The following is a 24,601-nucleotide window of genomic DNA, read 5'->3' on the forward strand; positions in this document are numbered from 1 at the left end:
AGGTCATTTTGAAGTGTGATCCTGTCCTCTGGGGTATTAGCCACCCCTCCCAATTTGGTGTCATCTGCAAACTTGCTCAGGATGCCCTCAAGCCCATCATCCAAGTCATTGATAAAGATGTTGAATAAGACTGGGCCCAAGACAGAACCCTGTGGCTCTTCCCACTAGTCACTACTCTCCAGGATGAGGAGGAGCCATGGATGAGCACCCTTTGGGTTCGGTCAGTTTGGTCCTTTCCAGCTCTATGATTCTATGAAGCATTGATTCTGCTTCTGAAGGGCTGTAAAACTTATTTAGGTTTGCAATCAATTTGGGGCTAAAATACACTTTATTTTAACAAAATTACAACCCACACTTTAAAAATTTTGAGGGATAAAACAGTAAGATATAATTGAATTAACTGACAAATTTGAATAACATTTAATATACATATAATTGTATGTTTGGCACAAAACCTGATTGGTCCACATGAATTAATTGTTTATAGCATTAAAATGTTTTGTGAAAATAGGTTTTATAATTGTTAAGAAGAGCAATTGGACTATAGGGTTCCTAAAAAAATGTTTTTAAAAGGTTTGGGAATAACCAATCCAGGAGAGTTTGCAGGAGTCAGGAGGAGGAGGCCACCGTCTAAAATTCTATTGAAAGTTCTGTGCAAAATAGGGATTGAAGTACAGTATCTTTGAAACATTTATAAATTTCATTAGTGAAGCTATCATATCCTCAGGATTTATTTGTTTGGAGGGGTTAATGATTGGTTTCAACCAATTCCTCTTCTTATTAAACAATGTTGTTCTTCAGCATTTAAAAATAAGTAAAAATTGCAGCCAAGAGAGCCACAAGGCCAACCAGCTGGATCCACAGGGGCACAAAGGTGTTGCTGCTTGAATTGTCAACAGGCCTCGTTCTCAAGGGTTTCAGGATCCGGTCGTGTTGTGTCAAGATGGCTTTCCTGGCTCCATCCCATTTCCCTGGTCCTTCGAGGCGGTACTGATAGGGTGTGCATGGCCCAAACAAAAGCTCCCAGGCCAGTTTGGGGTCAGAAAGAAACAGAGGCCACACACTGGGCTTGACCCCCATCAGACAAGCCAATTCATCCATGTACTCAATATAGTCCACTTGGATGGTGTGACGCTGGCTTTTCACATACCTGGGCATGGAGGGGGGAAGAGACAAATATAGTTTACTTTGCTATTCATTCAACCAGTCAAATTTATAACCCACCCTTCCTCCCCATGGGGAGCCCAGGGTGGCTCACAACAATAACATTACACAAACCGATTCAAAACATCATAATATTACAGGCAGCAGTTAAAACCAGCAGTATAAAAAATTGATAAAACTATCTGCCCCAAACTTGGATGAGGGAATTTGATAGCCAGCATGCTGCTTCTGAGACTATCCTAACTCACGTCCCAGCAGAAGTGGTTAGGGGGCAGAGAGAGGCACATTCCAGGCATAGGGCCTCTCCCCCAAATCACCAATTTCAGGATGGAAGCTACTTTGCTCCCAAGTGATTGAGGGCTTTGCATCCTAGTACTCCCACCTTGCATTGGGCCCAGTAGCTCAACAAGCAGCCACTGCGGTCCCCCGGGATTAAGGATAGCATGGCTGTTGTTTCTTGCTGCCCCCTTCAGCAAGCAAGCGGCCATGGTCTGCGCTAGCTTTGAGATGCTCTTGAAAGGAAGCCCTTTGTCGAGAGCATTGCAGTTACTTACCTTGGAGGTAGGTACAAGAGCATGGGTTTGGCTGAACAAAAACGTACGAGCATTCGGAGGGCAATAGGAGGTGGGAAGGACATGAACTTGAGAAGGACATGAACTCTGAGCATAGGAGGCTCAGGTGAGAGCTGGGAGGGAGGGAGGGAGGGAAGGAAGGAAGGAAGGAAGGAAGGAAGGAAGGAAGGAAGGAAGGAAGGAAGGAAGGAAGGAAGGAAGGAAGGAAGGCTGCCCCAAGGCTCTCCTATCCAATGCATGCCAATGAATTGTACGGTAGTGAGCTTCTACGGAAATAATGGCTCCCCCTCTCCCAAGGTTGTATACTGCCATTTTTTATGTTGAGTATTGTTCTCTCCTGCTTAGTTTTAAGCTGTTAAAATAGGTTAGCTTATTTGTATTGTTACATAGTATGGCATGGATTTGTGTTCTGCCTTTATTGATAGGATTATTATTTTCAATTGCTCTTAATATGTATTTTTAATTATATTTATTATTGTTCATATGTCATAAGATACTTTGGACACAGTTTTGTGGCCTACAAATAAACAGATAGCACATTTCAGAGCAGAAACTGGAGTCCTCTGTCTGTCAAGGGTCACTATAACCCTCTCAGGGCTTTGGCTTAGGGCAGAATCTACACCAGGGGTCAGCAAACTTTTTCAGCAAGGGGCCAGTCCATTGTCCCTCAGACCTTGTGGGGGGATGGACTATATTTGGGGGGGGGGAATAAATGAATTCCTGTGCCCCACAAATAACCCAGAGATGCATTTTAAATAAAAGGACACATTCTACTCATGTAAAAACACACCGATTCCTGGACCGTCTGTGGGCTAAATTTAGAAGGCGATTGGGCCGGATCCATCCCCTGGGCTTTAGTTTGCCTACCCATGGTCTACACCAGGCATCCCCAAACTGCGGCCCTCCAGATGTTTTGGCCTACAATTCCCATGATCCCTAGCTAACAGGACCAGTGGTCAGGGATGATGGGAATTGTAGTCCAAAACATCTGGAGGGCCGAAGTTTGGGGATGCCTGGTCTACACCAGGCATAGGCAACCTTGGCTCTCCAGATGTTTTGGAACTACAACTCCCATGATTCCTAGCTAAGAGGGCCAGTGGTAAGGGATCCAACACCAACAATATCCAGCATTTTCTCAGCCCAAAGCCAACTTTAACCCCAACTTTTGAGGTGGATCCCATTTATTATTATTAATTATTATTATTATTATTATTATTATTATTATTATTATTACTAGCTGGCCCTGCCACGCGTTGCTGTGACTTTTTGTGTTAAGTGGACCTTTTTCTGTTAAATGGACCTTCAGAGTCTCCCTTCATTTTGCATACGATCATTCCCCCCCCCATATGCGTGTTTTGTAAAATTTTGCCCTGTCCCAACCCAGACTCCCCTACCCACGCATGTTATGTGAAATCCCCCCACCCTGCCCCGACACATTTATCCTACCCAAAGGCATGGCCCTGTAAAAGGCCCATATTTAGTTTGTTGTTGGCTGCAGCCTAGTCAGTTCTCCCGGCTGGGCAATGCTGCGGCCTAGTCAGTTCTCCCAGCTGGGTAATGCTGTGGCCTATTCAGTCTGCTGGGCAATGCTGTGCCTTGTTGCTGCAAAAGGCCTGTTTTCAGTTGGTTGTTGTGGAATTTTGTGATGTCACTGATTGTCTGCAGCCAATGGAGACACTGCTTCTCCGTTCTTTTCCCCAGCATGCACTTTTGGGTGAGTTGTGTGTTCTGGAACAGGGGTTTTGCAGTATCACATTTAAGCAATGCCAATTTAGAATTGTGATGTTATCTATGTATTATTTGATATTATTTGATATTATCAGCTGACGAAGGCATCCACATCGAAAGAGGGCCCTGTCCTGGGTTTTTTTCCTGAATTGACACGGCACTTCGGCTTTATATATAAAATAACCCTTTCGTGAACAATACTGAGGTCTTGCCCTGAATCGACTCAGCACTCTGGCTCTATATAAAACGACCCTTTAGAACACTTTTGGAATCAGTTTGATAGTGATTGTTTATTGATATCTTTTGTGTCTTTTTATTGTAATGTACCATTTTGTGAATTGTAAGGTGCAACACCTATTTGAAGCTATATAGGCTCCTGTGAACTTGAAGCTTTTTTTGTGTTCTGTTTAAATCTGTTATTCTCACTAGAATGCATACCTTTATTTGACTGCAACTCGTGAGTAGGTTTTATTCCTTACATTGAAATTTCTGGCCAGAGTTCTTGGTATCTTTCCTTTCGGTTTAACTTACAACTAAAACTCCTTAGGCCAGCTGGCACTCTGCTTGTTAGGTGCTAAATTCCACCCACGCTAGGAGGCAGCAGAGGCAAGCCCTGGGCTGGGCTGCTGGGCATAAAAGCATGGGCATTGGTGGGTGGCACTCCCGGTTTCCCTCGGTGGTGCCAGTTTCCCACCACTGAGGGACTGAGGCAGATTCTGGCCCAGCCCAGGTCTTGCTTCTCTTGCTTGGGGCTGCAGCTCACAGACAGGCCTCCGTGGCAGCTGCACTCCTGCTTTGCTGTTCGCTTAAAGGTCAAGTGGTACTAAAGTAGTCTGATTTTCACGTAGTTTGAATAAGGTTCAAGTTAACAGAACAAGAGCGCAAAGCAGCAACGACAAAATGGAATAAGCACAGCAGGCAGGAGAGTGAGCGACCAAGAAGTGGTCAGAAGGACAGCCAGGGCAGGCAGCCCCCCAGCAACCACCGTTCTGCTGCCATGGGGCATCTGCCTCCACATTTCGGCCTCAGTAGCACCAGAGGCCTGGCAGAAAGGAAGCAGCAGCCAAAGAGGCAAGTGGTTTCAAGCTGTGAGGGGATGCTGCACTTCAGCAAGAAAAAAACCATTTTTAATTTAAGAAGAGTTGATGGTTGCTTCATAGACAAGCCCTTTCAAACTGCTTAATTGTGATGAATAGCTGGTGCTTTGATATCTTTTTGCTATTTTCTATCATAAGAAGGTAGTTATTTTACCATTTCAGTCTGACATTCTATCCCCACTTTTACTTGGGCTCCTGTCAGACAGGACATTCTCTCGGGTCTCATTTCCCAGTGTGCAACAGGTACACACAAGGGATGGGAGAGTGATCTCCCAAACTCAGATTCCAAAATGGACCCACCTGGTTCAATCTGGTCTCCTTTCTCCTTAGGAATTGGATTAGATCACAAGTCCTCTTCAGAATCAGCAGTTCGACCAATCTCTTTTAAAGGCAGCCTGAGGACTGCCATGGTCTCTACCTTTTACACTTTTTAACAACTGATGAGCCACTGGGAGCAGCTAGTTTCAAAATACCCAAGTTAAAGCATAGGGGCAGAAATGTTTTCCCCACACAATTCCCCCCGCCCCGCAAGAATGATGGCACATTGTCAAGTCCCATCACTCGCAAGGGCATTTTAAAACGTAAAAGGAAGAGACCAGAAAGTTCTGCGGTCTCAAACGGCCTCCTAAGTATTTTGACTATTAAAAAATTTAATGATTCTCTGCCAATCTGTCAGGGTATTCCCTGACAAGACAGACTTCATCCTGTTCCTATGCAGAACGCAGGCAAGCCAGGCTTTCATGGGCCCCTGCGTCTCTGGTGTCCTGCCAACACACTCCCATTTTCTCAGACAATATATTGTTCCTTCTTCTGCCACTTGCCCTCACCAGCAGGTGGACCTTGACAGAACGCATCCAGGCCACGTTATTTCCTCCCTCTCCTCAGCCTCTCCTCCACTATACTGTATTTGGAAAAATATGTACATATTTACCTATGCACAATCCCAGGGAGAGCGTCAGAGCAACATTGCCCGTCTCGGGAAGTGTGGCTGAGCCCTTAGTTATCATATTTCACAATAGGCCAAATGTGCTGGGGCAGGCCCACTTCATTAATTTCATTTTTAATTAAGACCGAGATCTTGTCTGACTAAGCCTTCCACAAGGGCAGCAAAGCAGTCTAAATACCTCTGTTATTATTTTGGTATGTGTACTGCAGTTAGAATTCAAAGAAGCCTTATGCAAGCCTTATGCAACCATGGAAATAAACACAATATTGTTTGGGCCACTGGAAACAAAATGTTCAGATGAGAAGCAAATGGAAGTAGGGAGATGAAAGCTAGCCACAAAATCACCACCAAGACAGTCCCCCAGCCCCACCCTAAGAACATACTAGCAAGCCCCCACACCAGCAGTGAGCAGAGTTGTATATTGGGCTTGTTTTACTTACTGGATCTTCCACCGAATGGGTAGGTTGGATTAAATGAATAAAAACTACAGGCTGGCATTTTTATGACAACAATATCATGCAGATAATGCAAAACAAAACAAAAAACCCCACAACCACCCAAAAACTTGCCTGCATGAATAGCCCAGGTTCAAGAGTGAACTCCCCCCTTGAGACACCTCAGCAATAACTGCAGTTGCAGGAAGTGCCAACACTACAAGACTAGCCTGTCATTTACCGTTTAGCCATTGCTGCTGATGTCCTGGTGATATCCGACATCATCCCACTTGTTGATGGTATCTTAGCAAGTCCTAGAAAAGAGGCAAAAGTGAAGAGGACCTGGATAAAGGAGGCAAGAGGCCCTTTGGGGGAAAGTCCTGAGGTTTCCTGCAACAAACCAGAATTGCTCCATCCTAGTCAGCAGGAATTCTCTTTTCATTTGAGAAATATCAGCCTAGATTCCCTGTGTGCGTGACTAAAGCTGATATTTCTGAGCTTTCAGATAGATAAGGGGAGTTGGAATGCTGCCAGGTTTCAGGGTCCCCAAGAAGATGTTACCTTCTCATCCCAATTTCTCTCTCCCCTTCCAGCTCCGCTTAACATCCTGGTAATACAGCAGGTGGGAGAGAACGAGTCTTTTTTCCTTTTACTCATCAGAAAGAAAAAGTGACAAATATCACACACACACACACACACACACACACACACACACACACACACACACTCTATTACCATGCAGGGGGAAGAAAGCCTTCCCTTTTCCTAAACCTTTCTGGAAAACCTCTTACAGAGCTTGTTGACCCATTGCTTCAAGGGGGCAGGATGGTTGCTTTGCTTTTGTATTTTTAAATGGGCTGTTGGAGCCCCTTCATTTTAAGGACATAAAAGAAGTAAAAAAAACACCCTCTCAGTTAAAGTTAAGGTGGCAGCCGGCTCCACCACCCCTCTCTCCAAACCTCTGGCCCCTAGGAGCCTCTCTGGGCCAGGCAGCACCCCACAGCAGTGCCCTCAAATCCATCCCCAAAATGTCACGGAGGGAAGCTCAAATAAAGGAGGCTGCTCCACGGTCAGAGATACTCCCTCATCATTCAGCAAGGCCAAGTGACAGTAAATAGACCTGGTGCCATGAAATTAACACCTGCCGTGTCCAGACTTTCCAAATTTGTCAGTATAGCTCATTCCTGCAAACATAGGATTCCTGAGATCACCAGCAGCGTGAAATGGAACAGTATGAAAGCGCTTACCCTTAAACACACGGGCTGCCCAGCGAGCCTGCAGCTCTGAAATGGGCATAATGGCACCCAGGGGTTGCACGAGGCCAATGATTGCCAGAGTGGGCTGCTCCAAGTGAGGGGGAAAGACAAATTTATACAGGGCGGTCTGGTTCTCAATGACTCTCACAGTGTTTCCCAGGAAGGGAAAAGAGAAACTATATCCTGTGGCAAAGACAACAAAATCAATATTGTCTTCCTTAGAGCCATCTTCAAAGACAGCACCAGTTTCAGTAAATTCACAGATGTTTGGTTTCACCAGCACTTTCCCTGAAATAATGCAGTTTGGAAGATCATCATTGACGGTTGGATGTTGGTTGAAAACCCTGAAAGATACAAAAACACAAAGGGTGGAAGTCAGTGCCATGGTCTTCCAGTCGTTCCATCTGCAGAAGCATTTCAGCTTGTGCGAGAGAAGCCTGCTCCCTGCCGCCACATGCTGCTCTGGGAGGGGAAGGACTTCTCCCAACCTCAAGCCAATTGCAGGGGCACAAGGCGGTCAGAGCCCCATTAATGGTGCAAGCAAAAGTGAAGGGCTTCTACTGACAGTGTTGGCTAGGTGAATTCTCAAAATAGCTATATTATTATTATTATTATTATTGTTATTATTATTATTATTTAAAAAGCATTTCTAAACTGTATAATATTTTCAAAAGGTGTAAGCAGTGGAAAGTCTAAAGATCAACAACATACAATTAAAATATTAAAATGGTATTATTATTATTATTCCTATAACACCCTTCATTTGAAGATCATAGGGTGGTTTACGATTTAAAAGTCAATGGTCAAGGATGCTAATGGTCCAACCAAAAAAACCAATGGTCAAGGATGCTAATGGTCAAGGATGCAATTCTATAAACTATATAAATACACATATAAATATAAAATATCTATTAAAAATAGGTTATTCCAATAAGAGCAGCACACCAGCAGCCCTTTCATTGAAAGCAGTCAGTTCCCAAAGTCTGATGGAACAAGATGGTCACATGCCAGCAGAAGGACAACAAAGAGGAGCCAGTCTGGGAGCAGCCACATATTGTAGTGCATTATTTTTAGATGTTATGTCTATTGTCCTTAAATTGTCCTCTGTGGTGATTATGATGATAATGATAATTTATTATTATTTATGCCCCGCCCATCTGGCTGGGTTTCCCCAGCCACTCTGGGCAGCTTCCAACAAAAGATTAAAAATACATTAAAACATCAGTCATTAAAAACTTCCCTAAACAGGGCTGCCTTCAGATGTCTTTTAAACCTCAGATAGTTCTTTATTTCTTTGACATCTGACATTTTTACATTTTCTGGAAAATGCAGTACAGTCGTACCTTGGAAGTAAAACGGAATCTGTTCTGGATGTATAAACACAAATTGACTAATTAGCATATTGTTGTGTCATACCTGTGTTTAGGTTTCAGGCCATAATGAGAATGGTTGAATCTTGCATTTAAATGATTCTCGAACCAGTGATTTACCATGGACATGGTTGAGCACTTCTTCCGTAACATATTAAACCGAGTAGAAAGTACCACATCTGCTGGATAGCCTCCTTCCCCAACACGATTCAGTATCCATGCCCCTCGGCGAGTACTGAGAAACACCTGGGTATGGGAAGAGAATGATTTAACTAAGATGTCCGTGTGATCTGTTCTTCATGAAGTTCCTTGTTCCACCTGCAATGTTCCCCAAAACTGCAGAACTTTTTAGTTGGATGGACATCACCTGTGAGATAGATGAAAATATCTGGATGCAGAGAGCAGAGGGTGCGGACCCTCCAAGTGTCCCTATTTTCCAGGGACACTACTGGATTTACAGAGCCATCCTAGATTCTGATTTGATCCCAGCATGTCCCGCTTTTCCTTAGGACGCCCCTACTTTCATTGGAGCCAAGGAGATGAATAACTATACAATATTATGCATTCAAGGCTATGAGTTATTGTGTATCCAGAATTTTGCAAAGTAGTTTAATATATTCGTTTCTGAGTAAGCATCTGACAGCCAGACAGATACTGTGAATGAATTAATTATCAAGCTTCTTGAAACCACATTTTAACTGACAGTATTTCTTTGGCTGTCGGATGCTTATTCAGTAATGAACTACTTTGCAAAATTCTGAATGCACAATTAAGCCACATTAACTAACTGCCTATGTTTTAGACTGTCATATAGAAAACAGGATAAAACACATTTTTAATGAACAAAAAATAACGGCTACAAATTAAATAAACTAAAATCTTCATCAAATGTGTAGTCTATGGAAGAAATGACAAACAAATTTAAAATATGGGTGATAACTTAAAAGCTCTTTTAAAAAGGCTTCATTGCAATTTTGAGAAAGAAAGCAAAAGATTAGACTCATAGAAACGTAGAGTTAGAAGGCACCCTGAGGGTCATCTAGTCCAACCCCCTGCAATGCTAGCTTAAAAATTAAATTAAGAAGTTGAAGCTAATCAACTTATTACTCATTCAGAGGATCTGTCTGGGGATCTGAGTCAGAAAATAACAATGGGTCACAAAATTAATCAGCATTTGCATGTAAAAGGAAGTCACAGATATATGGATTAACTTGGAGGAAACTATATCTAAAGACAAAAACAGTATGAATTTAGTTAATGAATGTGGAAATGATAGAAGCAGTGCTGGTGTCTCAATACCACAAGGTTGGACTGGACAACCCTTGTGGTCCCTTCCAACTAAACAATTCTGGGATTCTGTGCATGTGATCATCAGCCCTGGAATTTATTTTCAGAAATCTGTGCAGCAATATTTAAGAATAGTGCCAATACATGTGAAGTGTGTCACTAAAAGTGCGACAATACACAAAATTAAAGAGCAGGCATTACAGGGAACATGGCATCTTCCTTTGGGAATTACTGCTTGAAGCCAAGCACTGCCCCAAGTTGGTCTGATATCAAGTTTGGGCCCTTAGCTGAAGGGGCCTCAGACACGAGTCCCCCCCGCTCCCACCCACCCCACCCCATGGACCACTTGAAAATTGCCGAGGGCCTTGATGGACTAGTTATTTTCCTGTGTGTTGTAGCAATTACAATGCATTGTGCTAGATGCTTTTATTTATTAAATATTAAGATATTACAGATCTAAGAAATAAAGAATGCAAAGAAATACAATTAAAACTCAGTTTGAGTATTTAATGTACAGGCAGCCCCTGTTTATGTGTGTTCAGTGCATGCGCAACAGTATATACAGTCTGCTTATTGCGCCTCCAAACCAGGATTTGACCTGGAAATGTCATAAAGATGTCACTCAAAGGGTGGAACGAGGGCCGGGTGGGGGCAGAGTGGGGGGCTTGCAGGCTTTTTCAGTGGGTTTCAACTTTACGTGATTTCACTGATGTGTGCGGCGCCTTGGAACATTGTCAACCCCACGTAAACGGGGGGCTTCCCATAATGGATGTGGGGGTCTCCTGGCTTCAACCACAAATCCACAGACATGCTGTGGACCACCTGAATGAAGCTCATGGAGCAGTTTGGGAGCCCCCCTGCTCTAAAAAAAACAATTTCCCCTCTCCTTGCCAGCAAGTGAAAAGAGCTTGAATCCAAGCACTCCTCCCTCTTCCCAAAGTCTATGGGCATCCTTTTTGCACCTACCCACTTTCCCCTGGCAGCATGAGTGACAATTGAGACATCATCTGCCCGCCTTCCACAGCCTCTCCTTCCAACCAGCTAGAGCTCTCTCTCTCTCTCCAGGGATGCTGTTCCCTGCCTTCTGCACCTCCCAGGGATCCCTAGAGATGGGGAGCTGCCTCAGCGCCCATCTTCTGTCACAAGTTGGAGCTAACTCTTTATTAGCAAAAACACAATTGTCCAGGACGTGGTGGAGGGTCAGGCCTGAGTGTCAGCAACTCATTCCCGGCAGGTCTTGCCCCCATGAAAAAGTTACCAAGACGAAAAGTCCCTGCCTCCCTGCAGCCCAGGGCTTTCCCCAAGCAATCGATTGGAGACTGCTCCTCCCATTTCATGCCTCTCCTGGTTCTGGGAGATCTGGCCGGAGGGGAGCTTGTTGCTGCAGGAGGAGGAGACACCTATGATTGCCTCCTCTCTGACTCTTGGCCTCCCTCCCTGCTTTGCTCCTGCCTGAGATTTGTTGGTCTAGCTCTTTTTCACTGCTCTCAGGCCACTTCCATAACCAATCCCTTCCTCTGGCATTCTGCTGCTACATTTTTGACACACTCTGGGGCTGCCACTCTGGGGCTGCCACACCAGGCAAAGCCATCACAATATAGAACTGCCCTGAGATCTATGGGTAGAGGGTGAGATACAAATTTGTTGTTGTTGTTGTTTAGTCGTTTAGTCGTGTCCAACTCTTCGTGACCCCATGGACCAGAGCACGCCAGGCACTCCTGTCTTGCACTGCCTCCCGTAGTTTGGTCAAACTCACGTTGGTAGCTTCAAGAACACCATCCAACCATCTCGTCCTCTGTCGTCCCCTTCTCCTAGTGCCCGCAATCTTTCCCAACATCAGGGTCTTTTCCAGGGAGTCTTCTCTTCTCATGAGGTCGCCAAAGTACTGGAGCCTCAGCTTCACGATCTGTCCTTCCAGGGAGCACTCAGGGCTGATTTCCTTCAAAATGGATAAGTTTGATCTTCTTGTAGTCCACGGGACTCTCAAGAGTCTCCTCCAGCACCATAATTCAAAAGCATCAATTCTTTGGCGATTAGCCTTCTTTATGGTCCAGCTCTCACTTTAGATGAATAGAATAGAATAGAATAGAATAGAATAGAATAGAATAGAATAGAATAGAATAGTAATTTATTCACCAAGTACTTACATACTTGGAATTTGCTTTGGCTAATTTTACAATGTAAACGTACTTTATACAAAATATCTGTTAAATATCTGTGTGAGGATCAGAGTGTGCAGAACACTATTTCAAGCAAAGAGGAGCCACTCCGACTGCGCCTGGAGCTTTTGCCTTCTGTCCCTGTAGTGACTTCAGAACAGGTTGAGGTGGTTGTTGGTGCCTCTGGCGCCGAGTGAATTGCTCTAGTTGATAATGCTTGACTTTGCTATAAAACTGATTCAGGTCATTTGCCAATTTTTGACTCTCCGGAGCAGAAGAATATGTTCTCTTATATTCAGTAAAAGAAAATGTTATTTTATATTCAGAAATGTTCTGTAAATTCTTCTGAAGAGTAGCCGAGACATGTTTGAGAATTGAGTCGGAATCATAGGTTCGTTTTGTCACCATAATCTCCTTCGAGATGTTCCGCTTGGCCTTTGGACTGACTCAGTCTGACCCCGGTGTTACCCTCCCCTAAGGTTTTATCCTACAGATATTTAAATGAGGTCCCACTTGTAGATTCCCATTTTAAAATTGAATTTTAACAGTGTATTTAATCTGTATTTTAATTGAATTGTTTCTTTTATGCTTGTTTTGATATTTTTGTTGTTAGCTGCCCTGAGCCCGGTCTTGACTGGGAAGGGTGGGGTATAAATAACATTATTATTATTATTATTATTAATCAGTGTGCTCCTAGCTTGGTTGTACAAATTTCTGTCTCCTTTCCTCAAACCCTCCTCTTTAGCATATCGGAGTTTCCTTGAGTTTTCTTGATTAATAAGGTGCAGATCATCCATTTCATTGTCAAGTGTGTGAAGATTTGAGATGTATATAGATGGTAAAGCCAATCTCATTCCTCGCCTTTGTAGCTTAATCAAAGCGCTAGCACTTTTTTGACATCGTATCCAGATCCTGCAAGGAGCTACAACTCCTTCATCCAAAACGTCTTCGCAATTTTCCTTAAGATTGGAGCGTAAGTACACAAAAAGGCTGCTCTGATGTTTAAAATCTCAACCCTGGAAAATGTAATCTGGGGTGGTTAGCCAGAAGCCATAAGGAGTGATAATAATAGTAAAAACCCCTTTCACTCTAACAATTCCGTTAGGCAGTTAGGCTGTTAGGCAGCGTCCTCTTTCCTTGCTTTAACGGCTCACTCCTTAGCAGTCCTTACCTCCAATCCTTGTCTACAACGCTGTCATAAGAGGCAGTAAGAGCCATAAAACCGTAAACTCCTAAACTCTTAAAACAGATAAACAGTAAAACAGCACCTTAAAAACATTCATAAGCATGTAAAAAAGCCAGGTACGTTACAGAGCAAAAGCCATGGCTGCCCTTCTCGGCGCCATCTCGTCTCCATACATGACTACTGGGAAAACCATAGCTTTAACTATACTGTACAAACCTTTGTCTGCAAGGTGAGATACAAATTTAACCAATAATAAACAATAGTACCCAGACCTGTTGTGCCGCGCGACTTATCTCCACAGCGAGGTCCCCGCCTGAGTTCCCAATGCCAATCACAATTACTCTTTTCCCGGCAAACTCATCTGGACTCTTGTAATCACGACTGTGAAAGTAGCGACCTTTGAACTTCTCAATTCCTGTAAGTGAAGAGCAAAATTGTTCAAGCTCAGGTAGTGTGGATTGGTCTTGTATATGAGATCTGGCACTGTCGTTTTCTGCTACGGTAGTATGAAACTGGTAAACTCTGCAGTTGCAACACGAACTGCACTAAGGACTGTGGACATATTTTGAAGAGCAAAAAAGAGGACACATTTGCTGACTTCTGCTTCAAACTATGAATCTCTATGATGACTCTACCCATGAAAAAGAGGACGTGTCCTGGAAAAAGAGGACATATGGCAACCAACCTGGACAAATTTTATTCCCTGCCCCCCCCCCCGGATTCTCTCACAATATCTTTCCAAACCATATTCACAAAACTAGTTCAGTTTTGTGAGCCTAAACTTTTAAGCAAATGTACTTTCTGTACTGTTCTAGGAAGGGGAAAAAAATAAATTTTATGCTGGTGAAGTAATCTTTTTTGATTGGAAAACTTGCTTTTTATGACATACACGCGATTTGCTCTTTGGTTTTTAATGCTTTGTCACTTACTTTAGCACTTTCTGTGCTACTGAACCGATTCCGTTGCTTTCCTTGTTTCACATTAAAATGTGAAGCAAATTTATCCCCCTCCCTAGTCTGATCAACTCAAGAGGGGCTCTAGGCCAGTGGGAGAGAAGTCAGCATTTCCTGGCACAGCTGGGAAAAGGCAATGGAAGTGCAGAACTGCTGCCAGAGCTGGTTGGATCCATGGTCAGACTCATTATAAGTCAGCTTCCAATGTTCCCATGGAACTATGGAAAGAACTGCTGCTACAGATACCAGGGACTATTGTTCATCCAACTCTTAGCTATGCCAGTGTGATACTTTCATAGAATCATAGAGTTGGAAGAGACCACAAGGGGCATCCAGTCCAACCCCCTGCCAAGCAGGAAACACCATCAAAGCATTCCTGACAGATGGCTGTCAAGCCTCCGCTTAAAGACCTCCAAAGGAGGAGACTCCACCACACTTCCTGGCAGCAAATTCCACTGCCGAACAGCTCTTACTGTCAGCTCTTTACTTTGAAACTCACTGGCTGAAATGAACTACTTGTTCTCTGTCTATTACTACACAGAGTTGGTTGTCGTGAAAATAACTGTGGGATAACAAATACACAACACTTTGCACACTGGATAATAATAATAATAATAATAATAATAATAATAATAATAATAATTTATTTATAACCCGCCCATCTGGCTTTATAACTCTTTATAACTCTGGGTGGCTTCCAACAGAAAAATAAAAACAGTAATCTATTAAACATAGAAATGAGTAGAAATGAGTAGCAAGTTAAGCATGAAGGAAGAACTTGGCTTATTTTAAGAGAGAGAGAGAGAGAGAAATGCAGTTACAGGATTGATTCCTTGGTAAGACAGACACTACCATGTGGTTTTCTCTGCTGAGCACCTTCCTTTAAGTGCCAGTGCCCAAAACAGCATGAGCTGTGGGAAGCCCAGGCAAGTGAGACATGGCGAGGGGGTCGGGGCACATTTCCATACTAGAGGCAATGACTAAGGGGTGCCAAACTCTGAAGCAGTCACAAAATGTCAGGGGCAGGGGCAGAGTGGCCTTACGTGTGCTCGGCTGGTGCACGCGGGGGTCCGTAGGCCCTTGCAAAACAAGGATTGCCTGTAACACCTGCCTGCAAGGCTGCCATCTTCATCGCTCCCCTTGGCAACTACAGAGCATACCTGGGAAGGAGTTCAGCGGCAGATGTGCATTTGTGTGATGCCCAGTGCAAACCAGGATTGCATCAAAGATGGATGATTCTTCTTTTCCACCCGTCTCCGTGACAACATCCCATTGGCCAGTGCTAGAGAAGTTTGGGCGCCTTTTTACACTGCATACCTTAGTCTGGAAAGAAAAAAGTCAGCAAGAGAATGATGAAGGATTTATTTCTGTGATATTAAGGTATACCTCAGCATATGGTACAAAATACATACGGTATCAGAAGACACCTAAGGGATGTGGTCTTAAACCTACACACTTGAAAATAAAATAAATGCTTCCAAATAAAATCAATTAGGACCAGACCTTAGAGTTTTCCATTTTGAGCAAATTGTTCTTGAACCCTCAACCAGTGCTTTTTTCCTGGGGGTACTCAAGGGTACGCAGTACCAACACACACGCCCCACCCATGAAAAGCATTGGTTAAAAGCATGGCACTGACTATTACAACTTTGCAGTGAGTACTGGCACCTTTTTTTTTCCCTAGAAGAAAAGCACCACCCACAACCCTTGTAAATTTCAATTACTCCAGTACCAAGAAATAGATGAATTTTACAGCATGCTAGAATAAGTATTTTGTTTATTTATTCAAACATTTCTATTGCATCTTTATTCCTTTTGGGAACCCCCACCAGCAGCAGCACATGCACAATAGATTTGACAAAACAATAGCAGGAGAAATTGGAGGAGTCTAAAAAGAGTGATCTTATCTCTTTGGGATTAAGGCTGGTTGCTTGTCTGAGCTGCTTGGCGGCTTGGCTGTGGCTGTGTCTGTGTCTGCATGCTACTGACAAGAGGAAGGCAGGCTCAACAAGGGAGGGAGTGGGCAGAGGAGTCAGTAGCCAGCAGCAGGTAGACTTGGCTGAGAGCAGCTTCTAAGAGCTTGCAAAGGACATTTGGAGGGGAAGGCCCAGAGTGCCGTCTCATGGTGTCCATAGGACTAAGAGACATGGATGATGAGGGGGCTACTGAAGTGACCTGCAACGCCTGCTTGCCTCACTGGAAGAGAAGGTGCAGCAACTGGAGGCCAGCCAAGCCACACTTCAAATTACTGGGCAAGATGATGACTTTCTTGATAGAGCTGAGTGGACTGTCCTGGAACAGCAACTACAGAGGAGGAAGATTGCCCGTTGCAGGAGACAAACTCCTGGAGGAAGTTGGCTCACAGAAGCAGGACTGTCAGAAGCCATGCTGTGTCACTGGAGCTGCAAAATTAATTCCTTGCGCTCACCTCAGACACAGATACTGGGCCAGAGGATCAAGAACGTAAACTGCCGAGCTTAGAACACTCTGAGGAGGTTTTGGAAGGCACTGTGTATGGAATGATTCCTGCCACTCCCCAGAGGAGGAAGAGACTTGGGTTGGTTGGAGGTGACTCCTTACTGAGGGGGACAGAAGCAGCAGTGGGCAGAGGTCACACAGGATGTCCTGGAAGCTGTGCTGTCTTCCAGGTGCAACGATTCAAAAAGTGACAGAGAAGTTGCCAAGGCTTATAGAGCCCACTGGCCACAAGCCCTCCCTTCTGATCCATGTGCATTCAAACGATACTGCCAGACACAGCCCTTGATGTATAGCAAGGAACTATGAGACTCTGGGCTGGAAGCTCAAGGACCTTGGGGCACAGATGAAAGTCGTGGCCCAGGAAGGAGGAGGAAAATACTGGAAGTAAAGCACTGGCTGCACAGGGGATGTTGTCAGGAAAGGTTTACTTCTTCTCCGCTTCCTTGAGGAAGGACTTCTGGCAAGAGATGAGTTGCACCTCACAGCACTTGGCAAGAATGGGTTTGCTAAGCATCTTGCTGAGCCACTCAGTCAGAACTTCGAAATGGTTCATTCAAACAAAATGATTGCATATAAAAAAAAACTCATGCAGTTTTTGCGACGATACGGATGAGTCCTGTGTTTTAGCTTAACTCTGTGTAAGCTGGCATCAGTTAGTCCTGTTTATCATCTGTTTAGCTAAGACAGGGGTCAGCAAACTTTTTCAGCAGGGGGCTGGTCTACTGTCCCTCAGACCTTGTGGGGGGCCGGACTATATTTGGGAGAGGGGAAATATGAACGAATTCCTATACCCCACAAGTAACCCAGAGATGCATTTTAAATAAAAGGACACATTCTACTCATGTAAAAACATGCTGATTCCCAGACCGTCTGCGGGCCGGATTTAGAAGGTGATTGGGCCGCATCCGGCCCCCAGGCTTTAGTTTGGGGACCCCTGAGCTAAGCAGTTGTTATGCTGTCCTCTTGGAGTCTGCAGAGGTGCATGATTGACAGGAAGGCAAGTAACCGAGTGACTCACACCTTCTATAACCTCTTGTTTCACTAAATCCTCGCGATCCTTCTCCTTAGACTGGTTGTCCCCTGCCTTTTGCTCTCCACTGGCTCCACCCACCTTCTATGGTTGCTAGAGATGGAAGATAGAGTTCTCTGGTGTCCCCCTTCTCTCCCACAAATAAAGATTGCCAGCTTTTCATTATAAAAAAATCCTGCTGTGACAAAGCAAAAAAATAAAATAAAGTGGTCTAAAAAAAGCGACTACAGTTTGATCAGGAAAGGCTGAAATGAGCTGAAGAAACACACTCTCAACTTCCTTCCACCTAAAAGAAGGGCGGGGACCCTGCAGCCACAGGCCAGTCTCAGGCTGCCAGGAGGTCCAATGTGGCCCTGGGAGGCCACTTCCCCCAAACAACAGCTGCCGTTGTCACCAGATGAGCAGGAGGACAGAGTATAATTCTGCATCGGGTAGCCAAGACAGCAGGATTTAATCCCCATTCTCTTTTTCTTTTTGGCAGCATTTTTGTTTTTCTGCTCTGCTTCTGGCAAGAGAGAACTTAAGAGCAGCCACTTGGACCAGCTACTCAAGAACTCTTCTGCCCAGAATTTGCTCTCCCGAGCCTAGAAACATCCCAGAACACAGGTGCTCTTTCCTACTCTTCTTACCCTGAAATGGATATACTTCAGAAGATCAAAGTGCTTGGCGTACATCCGGAAATAATCCATAATCTTGGAGTTGTGCATGTAGTTGGGGAAGTCGTCTGGGATGGGGAAGTCGCTGAAGCACATCATCTCTTTGGAGGTGTTGATGATGACAGATCTATAGATGCTGGCCCGTCCCTCCTCAGGATTCTCCTGCAGGGAGCATAATTTTAAGGGGGTGAGGTTGTGCTCATTTCACATATGTCACTTGAGGGTGTTTTATTTGAAAGGCAAGTAACAAAGGCAATTATAATATTGTTTGAGGCACTTGCTTCTCCAGTCACTGGGAAATCTAGGCCAGGCCTTAACAGGATCAATTTCCTTTGTGGAAGAAAACACTGGAGAGTTACAATGCACATGTTAAAACTGTTTTAAAAGTACTGCAAGAGCAGAGACAGACATATATGAGGCACTACTTCCAGAGCAAGCTCAGAATTTTAGAACACCATGAATTAGCTCATCCTCAAAAATTATCTTGTGCAAGTCAAACTGCAGTAAAGGCACATGGCAAACTCAGGTGTGCCTCTTTGTGATCTAGTAAAGGTAAAAAGACCCCTGACCATTAGGTCCAGTCGTGACCGACTCTGGGGTTGCAGCGCTCATCTCACATTATTGGCCAAGGGAGCCGGCGTACAGCTTCCAGGCCATGTGGCCAGCATGATAAAATCGCTTCTGGAGAACCAGAGCAGCACACGGAAACAGGGCCGGCTCTAGGTAGACCCCCGGTGGTGCAGGGCACCATGGCGCCGGCCCACCAGGAGGGCACCGCGAGCTGCGCCGGCCGGTCCGCTGGTTCGACGCGCAGCTGCGCCCACGGCAACCGTGCTGTGCCTGCTCGCCCGCTGCGCAGCAGCACCTGTGGCAGCCGCGCTGTGCGCGGCGCCCGCCCGCCACACTGGGAAACGGGGTGGGGGACGCTGGAGGGATCCGTCGCTCCACGGCGCCAGGGGCGCTTAAGACGGCCCTGCACGGAAACACCGTTTACCTTCCCGCCAGAGCGGTACCTATTTATCTACTTGTACTTTATTATTATTATTATTATTATTATTATTATTATTATTATTATTAATACCCCGCCCATCTGGCTGGGTTTCCCCAGGCACTCTGGGTGGCTTCCAACAGAAAAATAAAATACAATAATCTATTAAACATTAAAAGCCTCCCTAATTAGCTCCCTAAACTTTGACGTGCTTTTGAACTGCTAGGTTGACAGGAGCTGGGACCGAGCAATAGGAGCTCACCCCATCATGGGGATTCGAACTGCCGACCTTCTGATCGGCAAGCCCTAGGCTCTGTGGTTTAACCCCCAGCGCCACCCGCATCCCCTTTGTGATCTACTGATGCACAATAAGAAACAGCCCACACATCACATCACACACAACCTGCCAGTATTTAGCGCTTCATTTGAGCAGGGTTTGAGCAGCAAAGGCAGATCCAGAAAAACTGGATATTGGAGGAGCTGCCTCCTTAGACGGGGCATCCAACTTGCTGGCCCTGCATTCAGTCAGGCTGAGCATGGTCAATCTTTCCTGCCTGTGACCAAGAACGTCTTCTAGCAGGTTAAAGCTTCCATTTTCCCATCACAGTTTCTGCTCCTTTCCTGTTCCTATAATTTTAGCAGTTGTTGTTACAAATCCCCACCGACAGAGAAAAATTAACATTTATGAAATGATCTGGCTTACCTTGAACCTCCAGAGCCCCCCAATGTCTTCACTGCTCTCGAAGCATGTAGGCTCTAGACCCTCATCTAAACAGCATTTGATGCTACAAAGTCCACTGGAGCCACCTCCTATAATTGCAACTCTCTTCTTTGCCATGGCCGGTTTCCCAATTTCAGGAATGTTAGGGCTAGGCTAGGAGAAGAAAGAGATTATTTATTTCCATAAAGTTCACACTCTTGCACCTTCAGTTATCCAGGCACACCTCAATATCTCCCTAATCTTGTTTTGCAATTCCCAAAATGATACCTGCACCTTTCCTTTGAAATGTGCACTTCTCTGAATTTTGAAATTGGTTTCAACCCAAAAGGGGAACAAAATTGCATATATTAGGGGAAAGTGTACATAAAAAGCCATATATATATATATATTTTTAAGCATACAAAATGAATTGTATTAATCAAAATTGTTTGCAAAAATGTGTCTATGAGGAAAGTGCACTGGTGTGAAGGTAAGGGAGGAAGGGAAAGGAGATTGTGAGCCACTTTGAGACTCCTTCGGGTAGTGATAAAGCGGGATATCAAATCCAAACTACTACTACTACTACTACTCCTACTCCTACTCCTCCTCCTCTTCTTCTTCTTCTTCTTCTTCTTCTTCTTCTTCTTCTTCTTCTTCTTCTTCTTCTGGCACTAGCTGACTTTTCACCTGGATCTCTCAACCTTCCCCGTGGCACTTCTAGAGATAATTATTTCAACCACGCAGCGGTCTGACCAGCACTTCCACAAAATAAATACGCCCATGATCTCTGAACTCCTCTCTCAATGAAGATAAGCTTTACTTTATTTCTCTTCTAGTGCAAACCAGCAACAATTTCTGCACCAGGAAGCCACAAAATCCCCCTGCAGACAAGATACCAAAAGTAGTCATTGATGTCATTTTTTCTTGTTGACTTTCCCCAACAAAAAGGTCTTTCAGCAGCCAAAAGGTAAAACATGGGTGTGCTTAAGAGGGAAATTGTTAGTACTCATTAAAGATTCCTCAACATCCTGGGGAAAAGTGACAAGTGGGGTGTCACAGGGGTCATTGTTGTTCAACATCTTTATAAATGACTTGGATGAAGGAATGGAGGGGATGCTCCTCAAATTTGCAGATGACACCAAACTGGGAGGGGGTAGCTAATGCTGCAGAAGAAAGAATCAGAATTCAAAATGACTAACAAAATGAATGTCGATAGGGAGGTTCTACACTTAGGCAGAAAGAACCAGATGCACAAATATAACATGGGAGACACTTTTAAGGAGAGGTTGAATGACCATCTGTCAGAGATGTTTCAGCTGATATTCCTGCATTGCAGGTGGTTGGACTAGATGACCCTTGGGGTCCCTTCTGACCACAATTCTATGATTTTATGATTAGCATAAATGATGCCTCTGTCAGACTCTGGCTTTTTGCCATAATTCACCAGGTCTCAGAACTGACTAGGTCCGCAAACATGTAAAGTTATAGCAAGTGGGCCTTCAGACATGGTCTTTTCTTAACAACTGTAACTGGTATATCTGACAACAAGTTAATATTTGCAGACTGAAAGCTATACAACAGACCTGTGAAGACTGCAGATGTGATGAGGCAATAGCCCAAGGATTCAGCGTGCTGCCCAGTCCGCCTCTTCCACTCTGAAATTCTTCTTCAGGGCGGAGAGAAGAGAGCTTTTAAAGGGTGTCATTGAGCAACAGTCTCTCCCAGCTGTTTGCTCCAATTAGACAGAGGGAAGCAAAAGACACGGGTTTGAAAATACTTAGCAGTCTTGTTCCATGGCCAAAAGCAATAACAGAGAAGCAAGGTCTACAGTGTTGAGAAACAACATCACATGGCTTGGCAGGCTTCCCAAATGCTTCCATTTATGATCTTCCTCACATGACAATGTGGAAAGCTCTCTGGGGTGTGGAGGTTGTGCTGCTAACACTTGCAGTCAGGGTAAAGCAGTCAGACAACTTTTAACCTTTGAGCTCAACAACCCAGCAATCTCAGTAAACACGCCCTAGATACAGAAAGTACGAAAGGTTATTGTATAGCTCTGGTTGCTTTAGTTGAGATTCCTGCCTTGCAGGGGGTCAGCCCACATGACCTGTGAGGTCCCTGGGATTCTATCATCTTGGGAATGCTGGAGAATGTGTTGGTGTGCAATGCACAGGAAGCGAGAGTCCAGGAGCAAAAACTCACCGTGACAAGATTAAGTGAAAATAGGCCAATGCTCCATCTCCTTGATAACAGCCATAGTGGACAGGATCAGGCGAAGCTGGTCTGCTGCAAGGTGCCACCCTTCCCAGTCCACATGGGAGCCATCGGGGTGGACCTGGGGAATATTGCGCCCTGTGCGAGGCCAAAATTTGACACCCCATCCAGCCCAAAGGCAGGTAGGGGAGACACCAGGCTTTGGGGAGGAAGCCCACTCCTTCTCAAAGCTGGGCAAGTGCTAACTAGGCTTTGGGTGGGAAGGAGGCAGGAAGGTGGCCCCTTGGCCCCTGCACCCTGGGCAGCGGAACTGGTCCTGCCGCCCTAAATCCACCTCTGGGGTTATAAGGCATCAGCCTCCCACCTCAGCACAGGCTGTTTAAAGGCTGTTTATTTTACATTTGGATTAAGATAAATTATGGGTGGAACATAGTCGATGCATTGAAGAATAGAAATAGTTGTGAGATGATGAAAAAATGTGTTAGAATGATTTAAGATAATAAATGAAAATTGCTGAATTTGGAGTTAAAAGTGGACCCAGTGCGAGGGAGTCTACAATGTTAATTAAAATGTTATATTTGATATGTTTTTCTTTTTTATGTTTTTATTCCTGTTTATTTTTTTATTTTTGTAATTTGGAATGTTAGAAAATCAATAAATATTATTTGAAAAAGAAAAAAAGAAAGAAAACGAGCTTGCTTCATCTTCCATGTGACAGCCCTTTAGATATTTGAAGATCTCCTCTCCTCTCTTTCAGGCTAAACATATCCAACTCCCTCGACCATTCCTCATAACTTCATTTCCAGACCTTGGATCATCTTGGTTGCCCTCCTCTGCACACCACCTAGTTTGTCAACATCCTCCTTAAATTGGTGCCCAGAATTGGACACAGTATTTCAGGTTTGGCCTGACCATGGCAGAATGGAGCAGGACTACAGTATTTCTTCTCTTGATCTGGTCACTAGACTTCTGCAAATCTGATGTGCATTTGACATGATTGGCCCAAGTGTAGCTGGTAAGCTTCATGGCTGAAGCTCATAGTCACAGCCAGCATTCTAACCATTACACCACACTGGCTCTCAAGGAGCAGGGAAGAAAAATAGCCAGGCATGAGCTACAACACAGTTTGTGGTAAAGGCAGCTTCTTTCAGTTTAGAAGGCAGCAGAAGTAACAACCTGAATTGTGTTTTCAGTGATTGAGAGTTTACTGAAACACTTTATGCCACAGCATTTCCTCATAAGAAGCTGCTTCTTGACATATATTGAGGCCCCCCACCACAATATTATTTTATTATTTTTAAAAATATTTTTATTAAATGTTATCATGGGCATAGCCAAGATTTCTGTTGTGGGGGGCAGGCTTCATGTTGGGGAGCCAGAACCTCAGTTAAATATTTTTATTGATTTACTTGATTTTGGGGGAGAGCTGCCCCCCTGCCCCCCCCTTAGCTGCATCCATGAATTTTATCCATAGAATCCAAATAACAAAATAAAATTTCATGAGACAAAACACATAAAAACCAAACCAAGGCTGGCATGAGATGTTACATTCACAAGAAAAAATGATGAAGCTGGTTATCTGGATCTTTGTGATAAGACCACAGAGGAGATGGTGAGGGGAGACCACTGTCATAGAAAATGAGAGAACCAGAGGTTGATCTTGGCTTGAAAGATGTACAGAAACACAAGTCTCTAGCTGGAGCCATCAAAGGCACAAGGAGTACCAAGAATAAACGGCTCTCTTTAACATCAGGATTTTTCTTTCAACCAAATCGATGCTACTTATCCCAAACTGAGAGGCTTGCAGAAGAGGCAAGTGCATTTTTTTTCTTTTTTAATGTATTCAATGAAATCCTGCCAAACTGACACAAACGAGGTTACCTATTTTTCCTCTGCACCAGGTGAGTTTTCCGTGTCGTGCACGAAAATGTATTGAGGTCCCTGCTAGCACGTTCCCTTTTGTCTTTCCTGTTTCACAAACCCCATTTTTGAGAACTGAAACTTTTCAGCTCCATGAAGTTGAAAGGCGCCGGGATTTCATTCCTGGGTCCTCCTCCTCCCCCCGCTTCCAGAAACACTCACAAGTGGGAGCAGCTCCACTCCGCGGGCGGACGGGCGGGCAGGCAGGCAGGCAAGAGGCAGCAGAAGCACGGGAAAGCCAAAGGCCGCCGGCCCCTCCCAGCCCTGGCTCCCTTGGGCACCCACACACACCCAGCCAGCCAGCCAGCCAGCCTGCATGCGGAAGCAGCGCAAGGGAGACGGGAATCGGACGTTGCTCAAGAGCGGAAGGAGCTCGCAAGCTGCTCCTGGGAGGGTGGGTTTTGTAAGCCACACCAGGAGCCTTTAGGATCAAAGTGCTTTCCATGAAATAAATCATAACGCC

The 24,601-nt window shown here is 44.6% G+C and overlaps 1 protein-coding gene across 9 annotated transcripts; it reads right to left on the minus strand.

Moving 5' to 3' along the window:
- Positions 1 to 309: 309 nt before the first annotated feature.
- LOC118078295 (flavin-containing monooxygenase 5) lies at positions 310 to 24,362 on the minus strand. Of its 9 annotated transcripts, none has more exons than XM_035102100.3 (10): positions 24,301 to 24,362; positions 21,588 to 21,670; positions 20,008 to 20,178; positions 18,290 to 18,478; positions 15,313 to 15,475; positions 13,472 to 13,614; positions 8,614 to 8,813; positions 7,189 to 7,541; positions 6,183 to 6,255; positions 310 to 1,150 (listed from the first exon to the last, which is right to left on the minus strand). In XM_035102100.3, the coding sequence occupies exons 3-10, from the start codon at positions 20,140 to 20,142 to the stop codon at positions 805 to 807; spliced, it is 1,602 nt and encodes a 533-aa protein (XP_034957991.3). In that variant the 5' UTR covers positions 20,143 to 20,178; positions 21,588 to 21,670; positions 24,301 to 24,362; the 3' UTR covers positions 310 to 804. The 9 variants fall into 9 exon arrangements, with proteins under 9 accessions (XP_034957991.3, XP_034957988.3, XP_034957989.3 ...); XM_035102097.3 differs by having other exon boundaries at positions 21,588 to 21,729; XM_035102098.3 differs by having other exon boundaries at positions 21,588 to 21,736.
- Positions 24,363 to 24,601: the final 239 nt, after the last annotated feature.

The sequence above is a fragment of the Zootoca vivipara genome, chromosome 7 (assembly GCF_965207765.1).
Source record: "Zootoca vivipara chromosome 7, rZooViv2.hap1.1, whole genome shotgun sequence".
Classification (NCBI taxonomy): domain Eukaryota; kingdom Metazoa; phylum Chordata; class Lepidosauria; order Squamata; family Lacertidae; genus Zootoca; species Zootoca vivipara.